This window comes from Neolamprologus brichardi, chromosome 11 (genome assembly GCF_056152115.1).
Source record: "Neolamprologus brichardi isolate AB-2024 chromosome 11, ASM5615211v1, whole genome shotgun sequence".
Classification (NCBI taxonomy): Eukaryota; Metazoa; Chordata; class Actinopteri; order Cichliformes; family Cichlidae; genus Neolamprologus; species Neolamprologus brichardi.
Genome location: NC_142114.1, coordinates 9411922 through 9437890, shown reverse-complemented (window position 1 = coordinate 9437890; position 25969 = coordinate 9411922). Strand labels below are relative to the sequence as shown.

General features: G+C 38.8%; 1 protein-coding gene across 1 annotated transcript in view; it reads right to left on the bottom strand.

Moving 5' to 3' along the window:
* znf236 (zinc finger protein 236) overlaps nucleotides 1-13627 on the bottom strand; it is a 50079-nt gene extending 36452 nt beyond the window's left edge. The window contains exons 1-8 of the mRNA XM_006794872.3: nucleotides 13542-13627; nucleotides 12269-12408; nucleotides 10048-10212; nucleotides 9776-9954; nucleotides 8777-8907; nucleotides 5895-6067; nucleotides 1523-1645; nucleotides 284-457 (exon numbers count right to left, since the gene is read on the bottom strand). Of these exons, the coding sequence (XP_006794935.2) occupies nucleotides 284-457; nucleotides 1523-1645; nucleotides 5895-6067; nucleotides 8777-8907; nucleotides 9776-9954; nucleotides 10048-10212; nucleotides 12269-12408; nucleotides 13542-13593 (1137 nt within the window). The 5' untranslated portion in view covers nucleotides 13594-13627. The remainder of the gene's footprint in view (nucleotides 1-283; nucleotides 458-1522; nucleotides 1646-5894; nucleotides 6068-8776; nucleotides 8908-9775; nucleotides 9955-10047; nucleotides 10213-12268; nucleotides 12409-13541) is intronic.
* Nucleotides 13628-25969: the final 12342 nt, after the last annotated feature.

Sequence of the window (25969 nt, the reverse complement as noted above, 5' to 3'; positions counted from 1 at the left end):
TTAAACTGCCCTCTCCCATGGATGGATGGTGTTTGCAGAACAGTGAAACAATCTTGACATTCAATCACCAAATGAAAGCAGAGCATATCATTCATCACTCAGGAGTCTTTTTACTTTAAAACGTCTGTCTGAATATATTATGTTTATCTGCGGTTTTAGTCCATTCTCATTGAGTGAAGATTAATGTCTGTAATGTACAAGCTGGGTCTGCGGATTGTCGTCCAGATTGTTACTGGATACTGCTTTTTATATTGTAACAATCTTGCGATTACACGCCACTCACCTGTAGGATGTCCTGGTTAATAGCAGTTTCCATTGTGATAGCTGGCTCTGGGGGCTGGGGCTGGGCTGTCTCCCCACTGACCTGTTCCGACAGCTCTAGAAGTTGCTGGATGACATCTGTCACTCCCTCGCCACCTTCTGGCACCCCTGGAGCCTGACCTGTTGTTTCAGCCTCCTATAAAAAAGACAAAAAAAGAGGTGAGGGGACCAAGAAAGACACAGAGCAACGTGACGAAGAGCTGGGACAGGCCACAATTTGTGGGATGACTTAACTTTGATTAGTGGCTCTGTTGAGCTTGAAACAAAGCACTGGTGATTATTAAATAAAATATTAATGCCCACATTATTTATCCACATATTAACATGGAGATACAACTTCTCAACACAAGGTTCGTTTAAGTGTAGATATGGCAGGTAGATCATCACTGAATAATGAAGGCTGTAATTAATAACCTGCTAACAACCAAATAATGGAAACCCACCATTCTCGTTCTAAACTAGGGCGACGACTGGCTTTATGCTGCATTGTATGACTGTACACCAGGTCAAATTTGGCAGCAGCCGTTCTTGATTGTTCTAGAGCAGAGGGAAATAATTTACCAGGTCAAAACTGAAAGACGGTGCTGCTCTTTTAGTGCAAATGAAATTGAAGTTTTTATAGTTTCTAGCAGTGGGGACATGGATGTATTGAAATACCAATGGCAAAAAAACAAACCACAACCATTATCTACCACTAAAAAACAAACTAAAACAAAAAACGAAAACCCTTTATCCTGTGCAGTTATCTTTGGATAAAGAAGGAAAAAGCTGGAAGGAAATAAAAGTCCACAATTTGAGAAGCATTATTAGTAACAGTGCCTCTGGGGTTCGCTAAAGCTACCAACCACAGTGAATCAAACTAGACTTGTCTGCATTCAATACAGCTGAGGGTTTTTTTTAGTGCTGCACTTTGTTTTTCCTGCTGCTGGCCCACTGAAAAAAGTGATAATAATTCTGGATCCTAATCGAGTTATGGGAAGCTACTTCTTTCCCCAGGGAAAAAAAGAAGAGAAAAACAGCATAATTTTCTGTATAAACAAACAGCCTACGTATGAATTAATTTGGGAAACAAACTCCAGGGTGTCTCGTTAACATTAAACATGAGGACCACAGGACACTTAAGAACCCTCTGTTAAGATGCTGGACCAAAGAAATGTTTTCTAGGGGATGTTCTCTTGTTTGGTACACAAGCTTCTCTTACCGATGTGCTGGATGGCACCTCAATCACGGATATGTGCATTTTGCTGATGTGGGCGTTCAGACTGCCAAGTTTCTTAAATACACAGCTGCAGTCCATGCACGGGAACAGCGGCACCCCTTTGGTCTGTAAGAGAACACAAATACACAAAGCACATTACAGCTAGCTGCTGTATGTTTTTAACTGACTCGCTCTGTGGGTCATTCTACCCATTAAGCAAAGAAGGAAATATAATAATATTTCCACATATGTCAGAGTGTTTAACTGAACACGAGGTAAACCTTTACTTTCCCCTTCATAAAAAAAAAACAAAAAACTGCCTCATAAACAATGAAATTATATGTATATGAATCCTTAGGAATCACAGGTTGGGTACTAGTTTCTCAAATTCCCTTGATCACTGTGTTGATGATAGCGATAATCTAATAAAACCACACATCAATTTGGTGTGTCTTCATTAGATTACTGTGAGTATTACATATAATGGAGCTGAGGTAGATGTAAAACTGACTCTAAACATCAGGGGAAAAGCCCACAGGGTGTGATCATGAAGCTCCAAAATCCTACATACTGTATTAAAAACATTTCTAATTAAATTAAAAAAAAAACTTTTAAAACTGGTAAGTCTCCCTTCAAGGTCGTCTTATCATGGACCCGTAATTGACATTTACATTGAAGGTTCTCTTCTGTCCATTCATACCTGCAGTTTCCCCATGGACATCAGACTTGCTAACTTAGAAAACAATCGACATGTGAACTTTTGAGTTGAGGATCAGAGCTGGCTAATATCACGAGAACAAACAGCATCTTTGTGCATGCTGTTTTTTTTAAATCAAGGCAATCTTCACTAACAGCTGACCCCACTCATCACACTTTGCGGTGCACAACTTTCTACGCTTCTTCAAAATAAAATTCAAGCTGAAGCATGTTGATTAGTGCATGTTGCTAAGGACCAGTGCATGGTGTCAGTATCAGAATCTGAATGCTTTGTTAATCCCTTAGGACAGAGGTTCCCAAATGGTTGTTGAAATTTTGTAAGGTTTCACCTGAGATTCTGGCATTTCGGGCAAAATAAATTTATATTAAAAAAATCGATTCAGGATTTTAATGAATCGATTTCACGTTTTTAATAAAAACGTAAAATCGATTATAAAAACCCACCCCTAATAAGAACAGTACTAAAGACTGAACTAAATTAAAGAATACAATATGTTAAAAAGTTTACAAAATATAAGAATTAGCTCTAATGTCTACATATAGCTTATAATGGACAGAGTCACAGAACTGTAAAACTGCACTCTGTAGACTTCTATCAATATCTATAACTATGTCAAATCTACTTTCATATGAACATAAAGAGTGCATACATCAATCTTTAAATCACTCTTTCAAGCTGTTTTAGACCTCAAGTAAGCTTCTTATGGCTGCTCTGCTGCTAGAACCAGCAATCTTTCATGTGTTAGGCAAAAGTTTTTTAACTACTACACTATATAGTCACTGTGTCAGACTTGAAGTATGATATTTATAAAGAAGTAAAATATAAATTGATATAGTCCATTTAGCTTTTACAATTTTCTTCCTTTTCTAAAAATTCAATCCCTCAAGTGTACACCACAAATGTGACCAGATTTCAGTCAGATGTTGTGTTACTTTGCTGTGTCTACATTCTACATATACGTCCTACATATGTCTGTATGTTATAGCTGTAAAATCCTTGAAACTGAGCAAACGTGTAGGTAGAATGCTGAAGAACGCTTCCATAACTGAAAACACAGCAGTATATGGAAATGAGGTAAGTCTAGTATTTAATCTAAATGCAGTTACAAAAAAATAATAATCTATAGGTCTTTTGAGCTTGACACCAAAAACTTTTGATTGCTTTTCCTGTGAGGGTAAACCACTGGTGAAGTAGATGAAGGTGGTTCAAGTCTGTATTCACTAGAAAGGAAGCATTTGGAGTATGTTTGGAAGAGTGTGGGGCATATGAAAGAGCCCTAAAAAGGTATCATCAGTGCCAGGATGATGGGCTTGTTGCACTGGCCTGTGCTGGTGTGGAACATATGGGAGAGATGGCTGGACAGAGGAGGAGGACTGTTATTTTCTTGTAGTGGTGGTGATGAAGCGGGAGAAAAGGACTGTCAAAGATGGGGAATAACTAGAAGAGAAGATCATATGGGGAGTTGGTAAAAAGGGTGAGGGTACAGATGGCCACAATGACAAATGAATCATGACAGAAATACTGTCTGTGGAAGATGAAAAAGGAAGCCGAGTGAAAGTGTAAGAACTGGAGGGCATACTCTTCTATTATTGAAATATATTTCAATGTAATTCACTGGGCAGCTGATCCAGGAGTAGTATGTATATAGTGCTTTAGTTTGACCCCCTTCACCTTAGAGGTCACAGTGAAAAGAATCTGTATTTTTTTCTCTAATTCTGTTAACTCCAATGTAAAAGTCTACACCTCAACTACAGTGCTGTGCAGAAGTCTTGAGCCAGAAATGATACTCATATTGTAAATTGGTGTTGTGATGAAACGACTAATGTTCTGCAGCTGATTTTAAATCACAGATTCCCAGGAGAATGAGTTTTTTCCAAAAGCTTCAGCACTACAATCTGTGCCAAGCAAAGGCTTTGGATGCCATTAAACACTTTCTCCCCTGGCTCCTCAGTAAGAGCCAGAGCATGAAATCTATTGTGAATAACCCCTGACTTTTTCATTTTTTAAGTCAGCCAATTGTAAGAACAAAGTGTCTACAAAAGCAAAGCTAAAGAACTCTTGTGAAAAACTGATGCATTATTCAAAGGGTCTAGCTGTTGGGCTCTCCAGTTCAATCAACTGGCCAAATCACCATCTTTTATCATGGAATACACAATGGTGTATGCAGGTAAGACAACAAACACTTCAATTCATTTGACCGATTGAACCGCTGGCAAAAAAATTTATGCAACGTTTTTCTCAAAAGCACTTTTTATTCACAATCCAAATAACAGACCACAACCAGCCATTTAATATGATTGCCAATCTCTGACAGCTCATTAATGTAGCCTAAGTATGAAGCTTTTTATTAATCAGTAAAATCTTTTGAAAGAGCCATAATTAAAATGCCCCCACTTCAGTAACAAAGAAGGATGTGCTAACATATTTGTAGCAATTTCCTGTATCTCTTCTTTAGGTGTATAATAAAGCTTGATTTATATTTATATTTTTTAAGCAAGCCAACTACAACAATGAGAATTTTACACCTCCTTGCTTCTGACTATAAGAAAGTACAGACTGTGTGTGCTACAGAAAAGACCCAGGTAAACCTATTTCTCTCAGCAGCCAGGTTGGCTGAAGTGAACTAAATTAGTTTAAGGCTTGGTGTGCAAGCACAACACATCATTCATGCTCACCTAGCGCTGCTCATTGTGATGAGGGACCTTTGAGGGACCTTTACAATCATTATGCGACAGAGCTGAGTTAGTTCAGCTTGTAGCCACATTACTGGAAGTAGTCATTAAACCAGGAGATACCACCACCTCTATAAATCCAACCATTAACTAGTTCAGTTTAGAAATTCGAGAAACAGACACAACCACACACATGAGAATTTAGGTCCCCAGAGAGGTCTATGATGTGCGTCCTTCGTCTGACCCTTCAACCACAGTGTAGCACTAAGTGGAAGACTTGACAGACCCCATTTAGCCTCCCTGACAATACGAGGAAGAATAAATCAGCTAGGCTGCAAAAAAATGGCTTCTGCGAGGTGTTTACAAAGGAGAAATATCAAACAAGGAACCTTATGCCTTTCTGACACACAAACAATATGACAAAGTGCCGTGCTTTGAGTATAACAAGCTGTGAACAGAGGTTCTGGCAATTTAGTGTGTTGCTCTACAAGATGTACAAGAAAAAATACATATATGTATCTGGGGAAACAGTACAACTGAAAGACATGCTAGTAAATTGTAGAAAACTGGTAAACTTTTCATGAACATGATGTTTTGGGTGTTAACTGTTTACATAAATTTGTGTGAAGTCCTTAACTCGAAACCATTTAAAGTCCTTAAAACTTTTACTTTGAAATTTAGTTGTAGTTTCCTGAATTTAAGTCGATTCACTAAGTTAAAAAGGAACTTGCAAGTAAACAAAACAAGGAGCTCATTAACCGTTTCAAATAAAACCAATGGCTGACTTCACCCAAGGAAAACCTTTCTTTAGGTGAGATTAAACGGGTACCATTTCTATACAATGTGATACCAGGATGTCAGAAATGTAAAACATTGTAGCGTCAATTCCCCTTTAATGACAATATCTAATCTTTATAAACAAATTAATTACACAGTCTTGAAACATGCATCTGAAGCCATGACTGTGTTTTTACTGTGCTCTTACCTCAGAATGAACCCTCTGAACGTGAGAGTGCAGGTTCCCCTTCTGGGAGAAGGAGGCAGGGCAGAACATGCAGAGGTGAGGTTTCTCCCCGGTGTGTCTCACCATGTGAGTCTGTAGCACCACCTTCTGGTTGAAAGCCTTGCCGCAGTGCGTGCACTTGTAGGGTCTCTCACCTGCAGAGGAGGAGCACGATGAGGTCAAGAATCAAGCTGTAATAGTGACAATATTTATAATAATATCAAATTTATACAATCTCAATGAATCCCTTGTCATCTCCAGAAAATTCAACAACAAAATTAAAACTACTCCTGCAGATATAGTAATTATTATATGCCATACAATACATGGTTGTGTTTAATGTATGATCATTAAAAAACTCACCAGCATTGCTTTAATAAGAATTTGTCCAACAATATTAGCCACATATGTGACTGTCAGTGGTAGAATATCACATTTTATTACAGTACGACCATGCAATTTTGTCACCTTGGTAACAACATAAGGCTGGTATTACTTCAAGCTAAATTAAGATGACTCAAATACAGTCCTGTACCATTCCAACATCACTGCAAACCACAGAGGTGCAAATGAACCATAATGTGTGTTTCTATAGTCTTTACCTCATCAACTGAAAGGTTGTTTGAGATTCAAAGCACAAGAGAAGTCAATTCAATCCTGCATTAAAACCCCCCCAGCTCAGCCCAGCCAAACAATTTAACATATGGATGATGGGTAAACAACATGTGGGTGGGAGCTACTGGCTACATTAACCTGAACCCAGATGGCTGAACGTTCACAGGAGCCACAAGAACATTTGAATTGAAACGGAATATCGAATTCTACCCACACAATCTCTCCATACGACAGAGCAATGGGCCCAGCTGAGGTGTGTAGTTTTTCCAGATATGCAGTGCAGCTACTTACGAATTTGTAGCCTTATATGAAAGAGCAGAAGAAAAGAAAACCAGAATAAGCGCTGTTAAGAAAGTTTTTTTCCTGCTCATAAAAATATTTGTAGCTACCAAAGAGTTTTTCATCAAAAGAAAATCATCAGGATTATTTTTAACCTGTGGTTTTAAGTTTTAATATGTTTTTGTATATCAAATACCCATATATAACAGGAGAGAATGGTAATACAAACTCCATGTTTTAACCATATCAGGGCCAATTGTGGCATAGCTTAAACCCCCCAAACACTCATTCTGAGCTACAAAAAAAACCCTTGATTATATATGGCTTGTATATTTTAATTTTACTGGACAGCATTCACAGGAAGAAAGTGCCTCAAAGGGACATACAATTTAAAAACAAAATGAAAGAAAACAAAAAGTCTCCAAACACCTTGAAAGTCCACTGCAGGCTACTAAACCCCCATCAATTCAAGCTGCTGCCAGTATCCACTCACTCTTCAGGTTTCTGGAACCTCAAATGCAAAGTTCATTCACAAATGAAATATAAGAAGCAACCGCTCACACTGTTTCAGAGAACTGATTCAGAGAGAAATATCTATACCTCTCTCCACCACACATACCACAAGGGCTCAAGAACACTATAGAGGAACAGTGTCAGTAAACAGTTGTTACTGCAGTGCACACACAAAAGAAAGTTAAAACCACAAATGCTTCTTTGGTTAGATTTTAAATTCGTTTTAGAAACTATTGACGGGTTCTGAATAGATGTTTACCAGCACACAGGTCAGTAGCCAGCATCAGTGGTGGCGGTGGAGTGCATGTGGTTTATTAACATGTTTGCTTAATGGTGTTTACAGATTATATAATTGAAGCCTTTGCTTATTTAAAGCAGATCATAGATCAGCTACATTCTGCTCACACAAATGTTTGACATATTATAAAACAAGTAGCTGAATACTACAGAAGCTATACAAGCAAGAATGGCAGACATCTGGCTTTCAAAACTACAACAGCTGATCTCCTCAGTTCCTAAAATAAGAGTTTCCTCAAAAGAAGACTCAAATGAACAAAAACGCATTGTTGGCATCCAATTTAACGTGAGCCTACAGTCTGCTACAAACTATAAAACCCCTCACTTTCAAAGTTTAACATGATGTTTATATCAATTACCCTATATTTAATAGAAATTGATATAAACATCATTCCACAAACGGACGACAGCCAGATGGTTAAGTGCAAACTGCATCCAGGACAGTCTCTTTGTGGTGGTTTTCATCTTTGCTCTGTGTTCATACCTGAATACTAAGAGAAAGATTATGTGTGTCCTCATTAGGATAGGGATTTGTGTTGTGTGTATGGACGTAGCCTGTGGGTTTATATTGTTAACTGGTAATTATGATGCAATGTATTTCAGGTCATTTTACAGAAAACAGTAAAATAACTTTTTACTTTTAATAAAAGTGTTCTGTGTAATGTATGAATCTGTAATATATTATTTTTTTTGTGTAACAACCCTAATACTAATCACAACAAAAAGGGGAAACACCTCCAAAATGAACAATTATTTGACCACACAGCATTGCAGAGCAATGTTGGGGATTCTCAAAGCAGAGCCAATGAGAACCCAAAGAGAATCCCAATTTCCCTCAGGATCAATCAATCACTAAATTCTATCATTTCCCTTTCCTAGTTTTTACTGACATTCAGAGTGAATAGGTGTCAGAGGTTTTCCAAATTTTGTAAACTTTACATTCCTTCACATAAGACTCATAATGCTCATCCTAATATTTTAAGTTAACATCTAAGCCAGACCTTCCCAAAGTCCAGAACAAAGAAAATTAGCGTAAAGGATCCTGTTCTGGCCTGAAGTAGATACAATTCTACCCTCCAGTTTCTGCAGTATTTTTGCTCTGAGCTTAAATCTCAATATAAGCACTATAATCAGGTTTTTCTTTTTCCATTCTCACTCACCTGTGTGTATTCGGATGTGCCTGATGAGCTGGCTGGGCTTTTTGAAAGCCTTTCCACAATGATGGCAGCTGTTTGTGAACCCACTGCGATCTATGTTTTTCTTGTAGTTTCTTGAAGTAGAAGTAAGTGGCCTGTAAAGGAAAGAACCATGAGAAAAAAATCTAGTTTAATATAGTGTGCATTAACATAGGACCACGGAAGGTCACTCATAATACAACAAAGCAGTTTTTTAAGCCTTATATTTGAGATTTAGACAATTATCCTTCGTGTACAAGTATTTTCTTTACAATTAAAACAAATGTTTGTTCTATAAGTAAAGACAAAATTATATGTGGCATTACACACAAGTGCTTTCTGAATGGTTTAATGAGTTTTAAAAGTACTCAGCTGTACACTTACAGGAAATTGAACTTCTTTAAACAGGCCTCGGTCCAATAGGGCTCCAGACCTTGACAGTCAAGCTGTTCTAGTAGCATATTTGTTACTAGTCTGCAAATTAACATTATCATAGAAACCATGTCTAAAAGAATAGCTCTGAAGTAGCATAAAGCATTAAATTGGCACAAGGCGTTATTTCAAAGTAGTGGACCTTGGTTCTAATGCTTAGCCTCTAGCAGTAACAGGCTACAGAGAGTTTTGAGAACAGCTGCATAGACTCGCCTAAGCATTTTTGTGCTTAGCTTAAATGAAAGATTATCTGACAATGACTACAAATGTACTTATTTTCCATGAACGCCATGAAAGATGGTGCTTTAATTTCATCACTCTGCAGAGCTGCAAATTCACCTAAAACTATTTTGCAAAAATGTTTTTTTCTTCATAAAAGATTCATCTATCCTGAATCAGACACCCCTCGGTCTGTACAAAATACTAGATATGAGGATGCTTTGAATTTTTCTTTAAACAGCTGCATGATTCATGCCAAATTTTTAACCCAAAGCTTTTCCACTTGACTGTGTCAAATGTAATAAATCAGCATCCTGAAGTGTCTTGTTTGACCTCATTTTGATGTGACTCTTCATATGCTCCTTTATTTGCGCAGACGTCTTGAACTCCTTGTCGCAGGTCTTGCAGGTGTAGACCTTGATGCCCGAGAGCTCCTTCCGATGCTCCTCCAAATGCAGAGAGAGCTGGCTTTGAAGAACAAACTCATCTCCGCACTCAGCACAGATCAGATTCTGCAAGAATGGAAACCAATAACATAGAAAGGAGTCTAAAAGAGAAATAAAAGTGCATAATATGCACAGAAACCACAGCATGAGGCATTTTACCTCCTCCTTCTCATGCAGCATGATATGGGATTTAAGGCTGGCGATGCGAGAGAACTTCTTATTGCAAACGGGGCAGGTGAAGTCCGATGTAGTGTGTGTGGACCTGTGTAGCGTGAGGTTGAACTCCACGTTGAACGTCTGTGAGCACTGGTCACAACGATGAGGCTGCAAGAGAAAGAGAAATGAAAGAATGGAAAAAAATGACCTTCTGCTGTGAGCTTCTTGTAGCTGCTGTCACTATGAAGGCAGATGGAGACCGAGAAAAGACTAAAAAGACAAGATGGAACAGCTGAATCTCAATCAATGTGCTACTTTGTCTAAATTAAGAAACTGCTTTGTTGTGAAGGGTAGAGAGTACTGTATATTAACAGGCAAAGGAAAAAAATCCCCATGAGGCAAAAATGGCCCCAATATTAAATTTCTTTTCTATTAGGAGAACAAGCTGACTTCATTTCAGAGTGCTTTTTTGAATCTAGTCAAGTCTGAGAGTGGTATTGACACAGTTGAGTCTTACTCACTCTGGCATACTCAGAGGCCACTGCTCTTCAACCTGGAAAGTGGGAGCAAAGGCAATGGACTTGAAATTTAAATGGCCCAGAGCTGCAGGTGCAGCTGCAAATGAAATGAATTAAGCTCCAATTGACATCTTTTTGCTCCCGGTCTCTCTATTCTAACTTTCTCCTCAGTAGCACGGCATTAAGAACTAAATCCCTTAACTTGCCTGTGATTGTGTGCAATGTGTGAGATCCTGAGATTATAAGTGAGAATAAAGAAGTGAGAGAGGGAGTGTGACCAAAAGCGAGCAAGAAGTGAAGCAGGCAGAGATGGTGCTGTGAGAGTGCTGTGAGTGCTTTAAAATGGATAAATGAATGTGATGTAGAATGAGTTCACAAGGAACGCAGTCCAATTATCCTGCACCAAGAGAAACCACCAACACAACCATTATCACAGTGTACCCGCTACATATAACATCGCCATACGTGATCATAAAGAAGTGAAGAGAAGTTTTCAAAATGTTATTTCAAGAATACTTTCTGTCCTATGTGGTGACTCAGGTGCTAGCCATCACACTACCATCGTCTTATTTTACTGTTGGCATGATGTTCCTTTTCTGAAATGCTGTGTTACTGTTATGCCAGATGTAGTGGGACACACACATTCCAAAAAGTATTTACTCAAAAGTCTTGGGAATCATCAAGATGTTTTCTGGCTAAACTGAGATGAACCTTTTTTTGCTCAGCAGTGGTTTTCGTCTTGGGACTCTGCCATGCGGGTCGTTTTTGCCCAGTCTCTTTCTTATGGTGGAGTCGTGAGCACCGACTTTAACTGAGGCAAGTGAGACCGGTTCTTCAGATGTTGTTCTGGAGTCTTTTGTGACCTCTCGGATGAGTCGTTGCTGTGCTCTTGGATTAATTTTGGTCAGCCAGCCACTCCTGGGAAGTTTCCCCCTGTTCCATGTTTTTGACATTTGTGGAATGTGACTCTCACTGTGGTTCAATGGAGTCCCACAATTTTAAAAATGGCTTTATAACCTTTTCCAGACCAAGAGATCTCAATTACTTTGTTTCTCATTTGTTCCTGAATTTACTTGGATAATGGCATCGTGTCTGGCTTTTGAGTATCTTTTGGTCTACTCCACTTTGTCAGACAGGTCCTATTTAAGTGATTTCTTGATTGAGAACAGGTATGGCATTAATCAGGCCTAAGTGTGGCAAGAGAAACCGAACTCAGCTTTTTGCAAAAAAAAAAAGGAAGGAAGGAAACACTTTTTCACACCTTCGCACTCGCTTTCATTCGCACATTCACACCTAGTGACAATTTAGATTATCCAATTAACCTATCCCCACAAGCTAAACTAAGTCATATTAACTAAAAAAAATATCTGTGATGACTTAATAAGCACTTTAATTTAGCAGTAATAGAAATCATTTGACATTTAAGCTCATCAACTTTAAAGTAGTCGCTTACTTTTTTTTTTTAATGTTCCCAACTTTTTGTCAAGGGCTAGATCATTTTCAAGCAAACACAATACACAACAACTAAAACCCTGGACATCATCACTCAACTCAACAAATATTTGAACTGACATTAAATGCTTGAAAATCAATTAAAAAGCGCTACCATAACTACCCTAAAATCCTGGATGACAGTCAGTGACCTACATCTAAAGTGAGTAGACCCAAGATATTGTGTCTTGCTGACACATCCATCTTGTGCCTACCTTATCATTGACCTCATGTTCACGGAGGTGCTTCTGCAGCTGGCTCTCTGTGGTAAAAATCTGGGAGCATATTGTGCACTTCTTATCCTTGAGCTCCCCATCACTGAAGCCTTCTGCCTTAGATTCACTGGGATCCGCATCTGATGACAAGCACAAGAAGTGACACATGAGTATCTTAATGTGCTTTAAGAGGCTTTCTCCTGTGAAGGATAGCTAAAGTACATGTTGTACCTCTTCACTAACACAGGTTATGTGTTGCCTGGATATTTTTCTTTTAAGTCGGGATTCAAGCAGTAGGTAGCATTTATATTGTACACGTCACATGACTCTTCATTCAGATAGTGTATTTATGGTATAACAGCAGATGTCAGGTCTAAGATTAACATTAAACATATCAGAAGCAATATTTGTGAACATAAGTTATCATTCTGATCGTATATGAAATTAATAAAAGTATTTCTCCTTTTCAGCTCACTTACAATCGCATGTCATATGTGCTTTTAGTTATACACATGCACCTGTTTAACTTGATTTCAAGTGTTGCATGTCCACTGGAGTGGTTAAGTCGCCGGCAGGGTCGGACTGTATAATCCAGCCATCAAGTTTGATATAATGTCGGGTCCTCCTCATTTACTCGTCAATCAGTGGGATCACGGGGTAACATTCAGTTTAAGTTATGCGGCCACCGAGCAGCTGTAACAACCTTGTTTTCTGACAATGTTATCAAATTGCAAAATGAATGCATTTCCACAGCACATGAAAACATTTTCTTTGGGTCGTGTTAAATGTGCGGTTGTGACAACTTATTCCAAGATATGCATCGGCAGCTGGACAGCCTCGCTACAGCGCTTCACAGTATCAAAACAACAATGGCCAACATTTTAGCGTGTTAGCCAAGAAGCTAACGATAGCGAAACCAGCTAGTTAGCAACAACATGCTAACAACGAAATACTAATAAATGTATATTCCATGTAAAAAAAAAAAGCGTACATTAACTAACGCCACACAGCGCCGAGCTCCGCTCCTCGCGGACACCAATTTAGACTGGAAGCCAATAAGAAGAGGCACCGAAACGTTATTAATATCATTCCGCCTCAATCACTCCTTCGCCGTACAAAGCAAAGCCCACCCGCAATACTATATCCGGGGACTATATGCACTACATTGAAGTGTTATTATATGCGCTACAGAGGTGTTTGGCAAAACAATAGCAGGTTATTTGGATAGCCCATTATCTATATATTTTATTCTTTGCATTTTGGAACTTGTTACCTGTTTCGTCGTTGCTTTGAACTCTCAGTTTGCGAGGCCGGCCCCGCGGCATAGTTCCAGTACTCAGGGTGGGTGTGCTGTGAACGATTTGCTTTTCAAAATGGCGACTCTGTCATCAGTAGACACCAGCGTCCTCGCGAAGACACAGCTGCACGGACTAGGGAGACATCTACTGTTTGCTTTGTTGTACTTCACTTTTTGTGTACTACAACAGCAACTTTCAAGTTTTGAAGCTACGTTGTTATGAAATGCTTGGAATATGCGCAAAGCCCCTTATCTTAGCAGTAAACGAGCCGTAAAAAGATAAAATAACAAGACACAAGTACAGTCAAATTCGTCAAAATGTTTTTTCTTTTTAAAAAAGGAGTTATTTATTTTCATTAATGGCCAGTAATAATAATAATAACAACAACAATAATGATAATAATAATAATCAGACCAACAGACTAAAACACACTTTCTTAGGCATTTCAGATACACCGATTGCAAAGTTTTAATAGCCCACTAAAAGAGAGAAAATGCCACAAAGTGAATTAAAATGCTAGTGACACATTAAAGAGCCTATGAGTATATTATTGCTGGCAGAGAATATAAAAGCACCCATAAAATGCTCTGCATTAATTCAACTATAAACTTGCTTTTGACGTAGTTTAAATCCTCTAGGAGTATGAGATAAAAATATCATAACGTGCAATATGTTAGTTTGGAGTTCACAATTGAGATCCTAATAATTTTTCAAAGACAAGTTGTAATTTGACTTTAGCTTAATTTAACACCAGCAGAGGGAGGCAATGAGTTATGAATAGCTTTGGTCATTTATGGGCCGAAAATCCTGAAGACACTAACTGGATGACTGTGAAATGTTGCATTGCCTGAATGATTGTATACTCTTATCTCCGGGGAGTCCAAATGATTTGATATCTAGTGAATGTTTTGAACTTTACAGTGCAGGCACACTGCTGAATTAAAAGACAGTTGGTGCACACACCCATGCAAATATACCCAGGATGACTAATGCCATGTTAAAGACTATGCATGCTTCTCATTTGCTTGTCTTTGTCTGATAATAATCTATGTTTGTATTGATGGCAGCACTTTTCATTTCACACAAAGTCAAAAGGATTTAATTTTATTTAATTTAATTTTGTATTTTAGTAGGCAAAACGCAGGGAAGCAGAGCTCGGAGCTAAAATAGAGGAACAAGACTATTGCTGTTTAGGTTACTGAAACCCCTGCAGAGGTTTGTGGCCAAATATAAATAAATCCTGCTCAAAGTTTCATCCTGGCATTACGGTATAGAAGTGTAGAAGAAGAAAACACACCCAAATGCAAATCTAACATATTGACTAACATGTACTCACAGAATTGGAAAAAAAGGCACCACTCCTACTAATTTGAAAAATATTCAAAATACATGTTTTTTAATGGAAAACAATGCTTGTTCAGCTTTGCTCTGTTGCCCCTTTGTTCTGTAGATGTTTGGCATCATGTAAGGATGAGCCCGATTGACTCAGCAACATTTTCCCCAGAGGCCTACAGGTGGAAAAGCAACAACCTTTGTCTGTATTTTTATTTGTTTCCAAAAGGGGAAGTCAGCTCCTTGAGTTTTAGTGAATAAGCAAACAACCAAGTGCATGTTCATTGTGTAAGAACATCTGTTCCTGCCAGGCCGCCACTTACTTTGCACGTCCCCTCGTGGCTGCGCAGGCCACTGATCTCACCATTGAAAACAAAGGCCTGGACACATCACTCTGACCTTGTGGGATTGTCCACACCCCTACTTGTGCCCTTTCCTTTTTCTTTCTTATTCACCCCCCTCACTTTCCTTTCACCACAGTCAAGAGGAAAGTGATCAATCATTAAAACTGTCGTGGGCTCGGGGCAGTGGGATTCTCAGGAAGACCACATCTTTAAGAGATATGCTAAAGCCACGTTGTGATAAAAACACGCTGCGAGGGAAAATAAAGTGAGGGAGCTGCTGTCGTTGGGTCCCATCACTTGCTTTGTCATTCATGCTTAACAAGCCTCACCAAAAAAAAAAAAAAAAACCCCACTGACAATCAATGGCACTGGCAGTGCTTTTCCACAGACTGGGCTAGACATGAGTCAGACTTGGAAATGCGGTGCTTGTTTGCAGCACTTCGCAAATTAGGTATCTTGTGAATAACTCCCTCCCAATTAAAGATTTAAACCTTGATTTCTTAGCTGTCAGCCGCTGTAGTTGAACTTTAATGACAAAAGACTATTCACAGAAGCGTCAGCTGTCAGGAGCGGTGTCCTTGCTGTTTCACTTTTCAAACCAAGACATTGTTGTCTGCAGATTCACCACAGCCTCACAGAAAGCACACAGAGACTATAACTCAGGCTCAAACAAAGGATAAATTCAGACCTAATATTCTCAACATGTAGCACGAGGCCTGGCTGTAAATTCCTTGACGACGGGGAAGGATGGGGGGGGGGGGGGGGGTGACAGGTCATACGATGACCCTTGCAATGACCCTGTTCAGTAACATTTCACATGCTGCCAGTGTTTCTTCTCCCAGGTGCAGCCGAGACTCCCCCTGTGCTGTCAGAGAGCACTGTCCGGATCCATGAAACCAATCATTCTTTGGCATCATGGAAACAGCGTTTGACAGCCGTGGTCGCCATGGGCATCTTCCCCTGTGACCATCCTCGGCGGGGGACCGGGGAGGTAAGGCCATCGCTCAGCAACCCTCTCTGGATGGCTGGTTCACTGCTCTAGAAAGCGAGCTTTTCTGCACGGAAAAGAAAAGCAAAACAAAAAAAAAATCCTGTAGTTTAGTTTTACTGTGAAAATTCAAAACACATCCAAAGGACGAGGGACTTCTGAATGATTGTTGCATGTGAAAGTCTGCAGCTGCGAGGAGGCGAATCATAAAAATATGGAACATTCGTAAGAATTCGGCTAAATGAATATTTAACATTTCACAGTCTGAAACACTAGAATTCATAAGATGAGGTGTTGCTATCCGGCAGGCATGTAGTGCAAAATAACACCAGCAGAACAGAACAGAGTGTCAGAAAACTCAGAAAGCAACGTACATGCTATGAGGATAAAGCAAGCATTTGAAAGCAGGGCAGTATCAGACATAGTACATATACAAAGATTGTGCAATGTGTGCATGATGCAAACACAAGGTGCCTAAGTGGAACAGATATATGTCATGAGGCTCAAAATAATGTCAACGAAATGTCGTTAGATGAGACGCAGTTGGTGTGATAACCATTAGATTGGATTTCACCCTCTCATTGCACCACACTGGCTTTCCTCTGTGTACCTTTGTCTTTCAATTGTCTGTCAGTGTACTGTGCACAGGGACACGGAGAAGATAAGGCAGTTGTTTTTTTTGCATATCTCCCATTTAGACTCCCACGTGGTTTTGAATGGGTGAGGGGGGGCAACATTGTACAAACAAGTACACGCAACTGCTGGAAAAAAAAAAGTCCTTGTACTGATATAAAACAGATCTCAACTACTCTAAAATAAAGCTCAATTCACGGTCAGCCACGCCAGAAAGATGAAATAGCATTGCAGGAGTGTTTTGTAATCAATAATGCATGGCTGCCTATCTTCTGGAAAAGAGAAAGCCCCTCCAAACACACCAGAGGCATCAGACACTTTTCATTTCATGCTGAAGGTCAGCAGAGCCGCATGGAAGTCCCTGCAGTCTGTAACGCGAAGAAGTTAACGCGTGCAAAAATGTATTATTACATGTTTTAAATTCATTCATCGCAAGCATTAATCCATTTTTATTATGCTGCCCTGTCATCTGAGGAAAGCTTCCGTTTAAGTAATCTGATCACTAATGTAATCCAATCATTTCAAAAAACAAGATCAGGATAACAAGATGAAGGCTGTAGACTATAATCAAGAAAGTCCTTACTGGATACTCAGTGATATGAATGTGAAGTTAATAATTACTATATATCATACATCAAACAAACATGTAGAACCTGTGTAGAACCTAAATTTAACTTCAGTATACTTACAGGGAAAAGTTCATGAACAGTTAAACATTAAGCATTTTTTAACCATGCACAGTTATTAAGTGCATTCTAAATAAATAAAAAACACAGAACAACACTTTCTCCTGCGTTATTTAATGATGATATAAAAAACATAAATATGGCCTTTGAAACAAAGAACAATTTTATGGTTATAGACTAAAAAAGACACACATCTCTAATTCCAGGCTATACCAAATGACTGAGTAAAGGCTACAACAGTAGTGTAAATGAAAAATGCATCTGTTTATGTTAATAATTACCTTCCTATATCTACCCTGTAATTACAAAATAGGTTCTCCCAGAAGTACTTAAAGTGTAATTTATTGCCTCTTGCTTCCAAAAATCACCTCACACCTCTTTTTTTCATTCTTCCTTTATGCTTACTCTTGGTAAGTACCCAATTAGTGTTTTATTGATATCCTGCGCGCACAAAGTAATTAACCAGATGATTGCAAGTTGTTCTGATTGATATAACACAATTTTCTGTGAATATTTATCCTTGATATGAACTCGCGCTCACACCTCTCAATTTTTTCTTATCAACGCCCATCTGTTCAGTCCAGATTACTGTTAAATATTAATCCATCTCCATCCTTACTGCATTATGACAGCATGCTCATCACCTGCTTGGGAGACTCATCATCTGTATTGATTTCCCCCGGCATCTGCACATCTGGATGCTAAATTATTCTGACGCAGAGCAGCCTTCTCTCTCCTTAGCTGCTGTAAATACAAACCATGCATACACGTATGTAAAATTAGCCTTCCAACACGTACGCGCATTTGTACACACACCAATACAGACATCTACGATTGCCTCACTGTAGTGCACATGCACCCAAGATCCCATCCCCCATCTTTTTGCAGAAAACGTTTTGTTGTTATATTTGCCTACACAGATGTGCCTAATCACGTACACGCGTTCCTATATGCACACATGCATGCACCCACCTTGTCTCTCTTTCTGCGCCTAAAATGCTGAGCTCGAGGATGGCACGTAGGAATAATCAACTTCCTACCACATGAAGCCACAGCCCCACGACAGCTCAGATCAGTTAGACACCATTAAAGGCTGGTCCCAGAACAGCCACTGAGACTACCTAATGTCTTCTTTTTCCCCTCTGCACGGTGCTAACTAAATCCATCTCCTGCCTCACCCAAACCTAATTACAGGTAGAGATGCACTGTGTGAGATGAAAAGCTAGGAGACGCTTTGATTGATGCTGAGCTCCTGCAAAACAGAGCAAATAGGTAATTAACATGACAATGGGGATGAGGCAGGGGTCTCATACAAAGACACAAGTGTGGTGGTGTGGGTTGCAGGAGCAGAGGTGTCCTTATGTGTATTGTGTGCTCTTCGTTTAAAGGAAGAAGAAAAAAAACACCAGAGTATAGATATAAAGAGAGCTTAGGAGGAGAAACTTTGATATGTTGTCAGATGTTTTTGTTATCTGTGCAGTGGTGAGGAGGAACAGATAACAGTCTTACAAAGTGCTGCAGGGAATGACCAGACGCTTAATGGAGGTGTTGAAACCTCGTGCGGGGATAAATAATTTAGCCTTTGACAAAGTATACCTCATAAATTTTTCATTACAGCATATTTATGGGTGAATCATGAAGATGTGATATCTGTATCAGTTTAAATTGTCAAGTGTATAGTGTAAGAGCTACGGCTCCTCTTCAAACAGTGATCTAACCAAATCATTTGAATCACTTCTCAGTTAGCAGGCTGATGTCGAGGAGAATGTGGCTCGTTTTGAGCGTAAACCATTAACGTGGAGTGTTTAAATGTCACGTTAATGCTGAGATAACGCTAAAAACGGTGATGTGAGAGCAACACTACACAATCCAAGGCTGGCTCAGGAGAATAAAACGCACACCTCATAAGCAATGGATGTGCTGGGGGAGTTGCGTTATAACATGATTCCTCTACGGGCAATGTGTTATACTTTTGCCTGGGTTTCTATTTTGGCAACAATTGCTTGGCAGCAAGTTTGGTAATCCCATACTTCTTGTTAGTTTGATTTTAGATCCCTTTAAAGCCACAGTTACAGACAGGAAACCAAATAATACTCAATTATATGCAACCTAGAGCTGCAAATGCACTAATAAAGACTATAAACATTTAGTTTGCAGACCAATATAACTGTATGATAATACAGTGTTTATCATTTTGGCAAACAACTAAAAGAAAAAAAGGGGTTTAAAAAAGGTCATAAGATATTTACAGCAGTTTTGACAGTAAAAAGCAAACTATAACTTCCTGTGGGCGGAACAGAGATCTCAGACTATGAGAGAATGGCTGATCAGCTACGGATGATCCACCACCTCTGACCAAATAAGCTCCGATCTGCGGCCGGCAAATTGCATGTGACTTACAAACTGGCACCAATGTTGTGTCTGTAATAACTGTCTAATCTGGAGGCACAGAGCCATACATCCAGTAACTGTTGACAGCTGGCATTGTTCTGAAACTGCATGGTTAGCTATTTTTATTCATATGTCACAACATGATGAAAATTTCCAGGCTTGTCTACCGGCCAGTTGAAAATGTTAAGAAAAAGCGCTTCAGAGTAAATTTGATGGGCTGAACGCATTCTGTACTGTACAGGAGACACGGCACGAGATTGAGTGACAATGGTCTACAGCCAATCAGGACGCAGAACACAATGCGCTGTAAAAAACAACAACAACAAAAACCAGCGTGCAAAATGGCACAAAAAAATCTGCAAAACAGCTAGGCCGCGAAAAGTGAACCACGTTATAGCGAGGGACCGCTGTATTTCCTTATGAACTGCAGTGTAGCAATAAATAATATACATGGAAAACACTCAATTACACTTACTTGAGTAAATGTACTTACTTTCTTTCTATATCTAGATAGAAAGAAAGTAAGTAGTCATTAGTCATTGCTAATTTTCTCTGTACTTTTCTTGCACAACAATATGGAGAGAAGCAACGCTAACTCTTACTGAAGAGAAACAGGCCTTTTTTAATAAACAAACAGCTCAGATATAATTAGCAAGATCGAGATAAGTGGAGCACAGTCCAAGACGTCTGTTATATGTTTTCTGTGCGCTGCAAAACAATTCTTCACAATTGCTAATAAAGACCTGCCTATTTATGGTGAATATAGTGTACATGTGCCTAGGAAACATATATGGGATCATGAAGTATGAAGACAAGTGTAATTATTAAAGTTCTGTAGAAAGAATACCCCTGTAAATGCTCACATAACAACTACAACACTATTAGATTGTAAGTAGTTTTCTTAACTAAAGTAAGGGCCAGGGATTCCCAACCTGTGAATCTGCCCCTGTGGGCTCACTTAATAAATTTAAGGGTTTGTGGTGTGATTAATGAAGCTCTGTTACACAAAATTTCTCAGTCTTTTTTAGTTTTCCCCTGAATCTGTAAAGTCTGTTTTGGTTGATTAATTTATAGTATCAAATAGTTATTTGCAAATTCACCTTGCAGAAAATAATCTGCAGCAGTGCCAAGACATCATGTTTTGTTTACCTTTTTGATGATATAATATGTTGTTTAGAATAAATAGATTGTGAAGTAAACATTTTGTATTGGATTGACTGCACGCTTGTGGTGCAGCTGCAAAGAGTTTTTAATTATATTAAACATTTTTGCACTGGTTAAACACCCAGTTTCTATACACGAACTGCTGCAGTAACAGTGTACTTAACCAAGGTTAACATTACTTAGCAGGTGACCCCTTACTGACCCATTCTAAAGTACAATCGCTCTCCCTACAATTTGTATAAATGCAGTGATGTGTTATCATGCTGAACTACACCATGTTTCATTCATAGCCCAAACTGTAAAAAATACTGGCGCAGCATTATAAAGTTGCAGCCACTGCCCATCAGCTTAGATTACATTCAGACCCAAACACACAAGAAAATGCTGTAAACCCCCTGCTTGATGGCCCATCACATGATTCAAAAACACAGTAATTCCTGCTCGTTTGCAGAAATGTTCTCCTGGGATTACTGTTGTGGGACAAGACTCCTTTGTTTTAGGTTTTTGGTTTAACATTCCCACTGCTTTCAAATCATTTCACAACTACAAAACTGCTTTCTGTTCATCTACCGAGGGGAAAAAAAGAGAGCTGTAATCAGCCAAATCACACTAACCTGCTTCCGTCATTTCAGCGTACGTAAGAAGCAGACGCAAACAAAGATAAGACTCGCGCATTCTGCAAATCACTTTTTCATTACAGTAAATCGTTTTCTGCATTTTTCTACATTTTCTGATACCAATTAAGCCACAATGACAATGCGTGTAGAGCCAAGCTATATGTCTACTTTGCACAATGTGGTTGTGTATCAGAGAAGTGGGTGTGAATGAGAGACTTGCAAATGCTTTCAAAGGGGACGCTCAGAAACTTCCAATGCACATTTGTCATGCTTTTAAGTGATTTACAAATGAGAGGCATGAGGGCTTTGTGAGGGAGATGGAGAGAGAGTTTTTCAGAGGGGAGCTTTGTGTGTCCCTGCCTACCCTGAGCATATAGATGGAGCTGGAAATTGTGTTTGTGCGTCATCAGCGGTCATTAAACCAAGACACACACCAGAGCCACTGGCAGTATGGTGATGAAGGGGAGGTGGAAAAAAAAAGGCAGATGATCGTGATGCAGATGATAAATACTTTTCTGGGACTTTTATTATTAATTGCAAGAAGTGATCATGGGAAAATTAAGCGAGAAGAAAATGAGAACAAATGTTTTGCTTCTGATAGTTTTTTTAATACATGGAAACTCCAGATAAATCAAATGGAAATGGAATCAGTTTGTTTTCTCATCCATTTATGTCCATTTTACTGCAAATCCCCTGATACCACACCCACTCTTTCCCATGCACACACACACACTCATATTGTCTCATTTTCTCTCACACACTGACACACACACAATAACAGTATACATTATCTCAAGTAAACACACTAACTCAACGTCACAGATGATGTCTTGTCGACTTTTGACTCATTTCTGATAGTTCAGCATTCAGCAGTGGCGTCTCGTTTAAGCCAAGCAGCACTTGAACAAAGATGAGAGGGAAGAGGGGAAAAAAGACAGAGGAAGAGGGAGGAGGGACAATCTAAAAGCTACCCATCCCCCCTCTTTGTAAAAAAAAAAAAAAAAATAGAAAGTAAAACAGTGCCCTGCCATGATTTCCTCTCTCACTTATATGAGGCCACTGTTTTACTTTCTATATTTAAGCAATCAAGAAAATGTAAAACACTCAGACACCCCTATAGCTTTGTCTATACATGCACCGTGGCATTGGTTTGAGTGAATCTGCTAACAGCTTTGCCACTTAAGGCAACAGGTTTCTATGAGCATAAGCAGTTTTCAAATGACACTAAACTCTAAATGTTTTCTTTCGACATAATCTTCAGTCATCTGGGAGAAACTAACAATGGCCAACCCTAAACTGACACATTTCAACGTCAGCTGTTTCTAGCATGGCTTCTGTGTAAAAGCTATTGACAGTGGCCTGAGCTGTGTGTGCTTCTGTGTGTCTTTGTGTGTTTGTGTATATGTGGGTGGGTGATCCAGGCTTTACTTTGCAGAAAGGATTGGGGGTCGGTTGGCTGTTGTGAAGTAGGACGGTGCTGGTGTTGGTGTTGCTTGGTGGGGGTTTCGGGGCTTCTTCTCTCCCTTGCACACTCATTACTTTGGTAAAGTAAAACTAGATAGGGCTAATTACAAAGTGGGTTTGAGCACTTGAGGGCTATCCAAACAACAGCTGTCTGTGGCATAAGCAGGAGAGTCAAACACACGGTTGTCTATACAGACACACACAAGCATCTTGGATATAATTAGCAAGATGGAGATAAGTGGAGGGCAATTCAAGAAGTCTGTTATGTGTTTTCTGTGCACTGCAAAACAACTATTTACACCTCTTCACAATGGCTAATAAAAACTTGCTTATTTGTGCTAAATGTTGTGTAAATGTGCAAGAATATATATCAAGCAAGTATAATTATTACAGTTCTGCAGAAACAACCCCTGTAAATGCTGACATACCAGTGACAGTAACGCTGCACATGTATCGTCAAATAACACTGAGTCTCAGCCTGTGAACCACTGTGGGATCACAAAATAAATGCAAGGGGTTGTGGCGTGATTAATGAACCTCTGGCGCACAAATTTGCGTAGGGTTTTTTTCCCCTTAAAATCTTTAGACTTTTTTTTTCCTGTCTATGAAATGCTGACTCTTTTTGGGTCATGGAGGGAAACTCTATTTGGTAAAACAGTGACAAGTTGCTCCAGCTAGAGTTTTGCGATGGATCCGAAGCCAGAAAAGGTTGGGAATAACTGCTTTAATACATTAAAATGACTTCAATTCCACAATAGACTTTGTTCTGAAATATAAGTAGCAGTAAAAACAGTTCTTAGAGACAGAAAATGAAATTATAAATCTTAAAAAAAATAAGCATAAAAGTACATAAAGTATAAAAACCTAAACACTTGCTAACATATAAAACTTTATAATACTTGCCAACAATATGTGTCTATTAGTTTTCCCACCTGAGGACGGTGAATGTACTGCATAGAAAAATCAAGGCCGCTGAGCCATGTGTGCTGCTTTCTCAGGAACTAATTACTGAAACCACGTGCTGCAGTTTTTGTCTGGAATGACAGCTTGCATACACCTGCCTGCACATGTGCACATCACACATGAAAAAGCCTTCCTGTGACATATTTTACTTGAGTATTTATAGCAAGTAGAGAAGAGCCAGGTAGGTAATAAATATCTAGCAAGCACATCTTTTCAAAAGGACAGGACTGCAGCCAGACACTTTTACAAATATGTATCCTCAGTGAACTTGAGCACTGATTTGGTAGATGGGCATTTTACAGTACAGTGTCTTTTTTATTCTGATTAGGCATCCTTAATTAATTAATAAAGACCTTATAAGTTTTAACAGTTTGCTTTATCATAGTTATTAAATGATTCAGTACTGATTTATATTTCAAAGTCATTTCCCATTAATGGGAGGATACAATTATTATACAAGCATTAGTATATGCTCATGAATTTCCCATTTTCTGATAAGCCATAAACTCTATAGTTAGATAAATAATTAATGAATGCTTTTAATATTCGCTTGTGCAGTTGTTATAAAATGGATTCAGATCCAGAATATTTGCAGAAATAGAAATAAAGAAAAGTGATAGTCAGATTTTATTACCTGACAATCCAAAATTTATGTCATAGATCAGAAGCATTACTGGAAAGTAACTCATAGAAACTCTCTATAAACTGCAGCTTATTTAAGAGAGACCACATAATCCACATATGCTATATATACAGTATAAATGTGTGCAAGTCTGACAACAGTAGCAGAAAAATAAAAATTCAATTTTTCAGGACTGATAATGGAGGGAGTGTGTGTGTGGGGGTGGACATGATGGTGAGTGAGAGTGGTTAAGGGGAGGGTTAGGTGAGTGGGCATGTAAGCAGATTTTACATATAACTCCTATTTATGATTTTGGAAGTGTCTGCAAAGCAGCTAATATAAGAGCCTGAACTATTTTTGCAGCTCACATCCTGTTTCATGCATCACCTGTAGAGCTGGGCTATGAAGTGGAAAAATATGATATAGAGATTCAGCCATACTCTGACATCTTTTGATTCATTTTTTTTTTTAAAGTTGTGCTTATAATCCTTATAGGACTTTTTAATGTTTCTTTAAAGCACAACCTGTTTATGTGTTTAAAGAATTAAAAAGTTTCCATTGCAATTATTAAAGATGGACCTGAATTGAGGCATTAATTGCAATTATAAAACTATTTTTAAGAGAATAATTTAATTTTTATGATGATCAATAGTTGGAGCCATTAACTGCAAATGAAGCCCAATGCAAACTGAATTTTACATGCAATGTATAATGCATTTTATTGTGCTATTTGCACTGGTGGCTACTAGGTGTAATATTAAGAATTCCTTGTATATCACCGTAGTTGTAGACGACAAAATGAGCCTACATGGTTATGAGTGTTTTTTTAGGTCTCTCTGGTAAGAAATGATCAGGGCCCCAACATGTGCAGACGCTTTACCACAATACAGTTATTAATTCTCGATTTATACATCACTAGCTGTGTGACCTCGGTTACAATGATGTTGTACTTAATAGAAAAAGGGTGACCTAAAACCACTGTTTGTAAAAAGCCTTCCATCTCAGGCTCACACAAACACACTCGCACCTACACTTACGCATGAAATTGCAGTCAGTTATGGTTTGTTTAACCAACAAATTTGTACGTGAGCCTTCCTTGAAGTTCATCAAAATGTGTTAAAAGCCAACGAGTAAATGAAGAACAGTTGACAACTTGCAGAGGTGATCTTATATTTTTATCCACTACCCTATCACTGCCT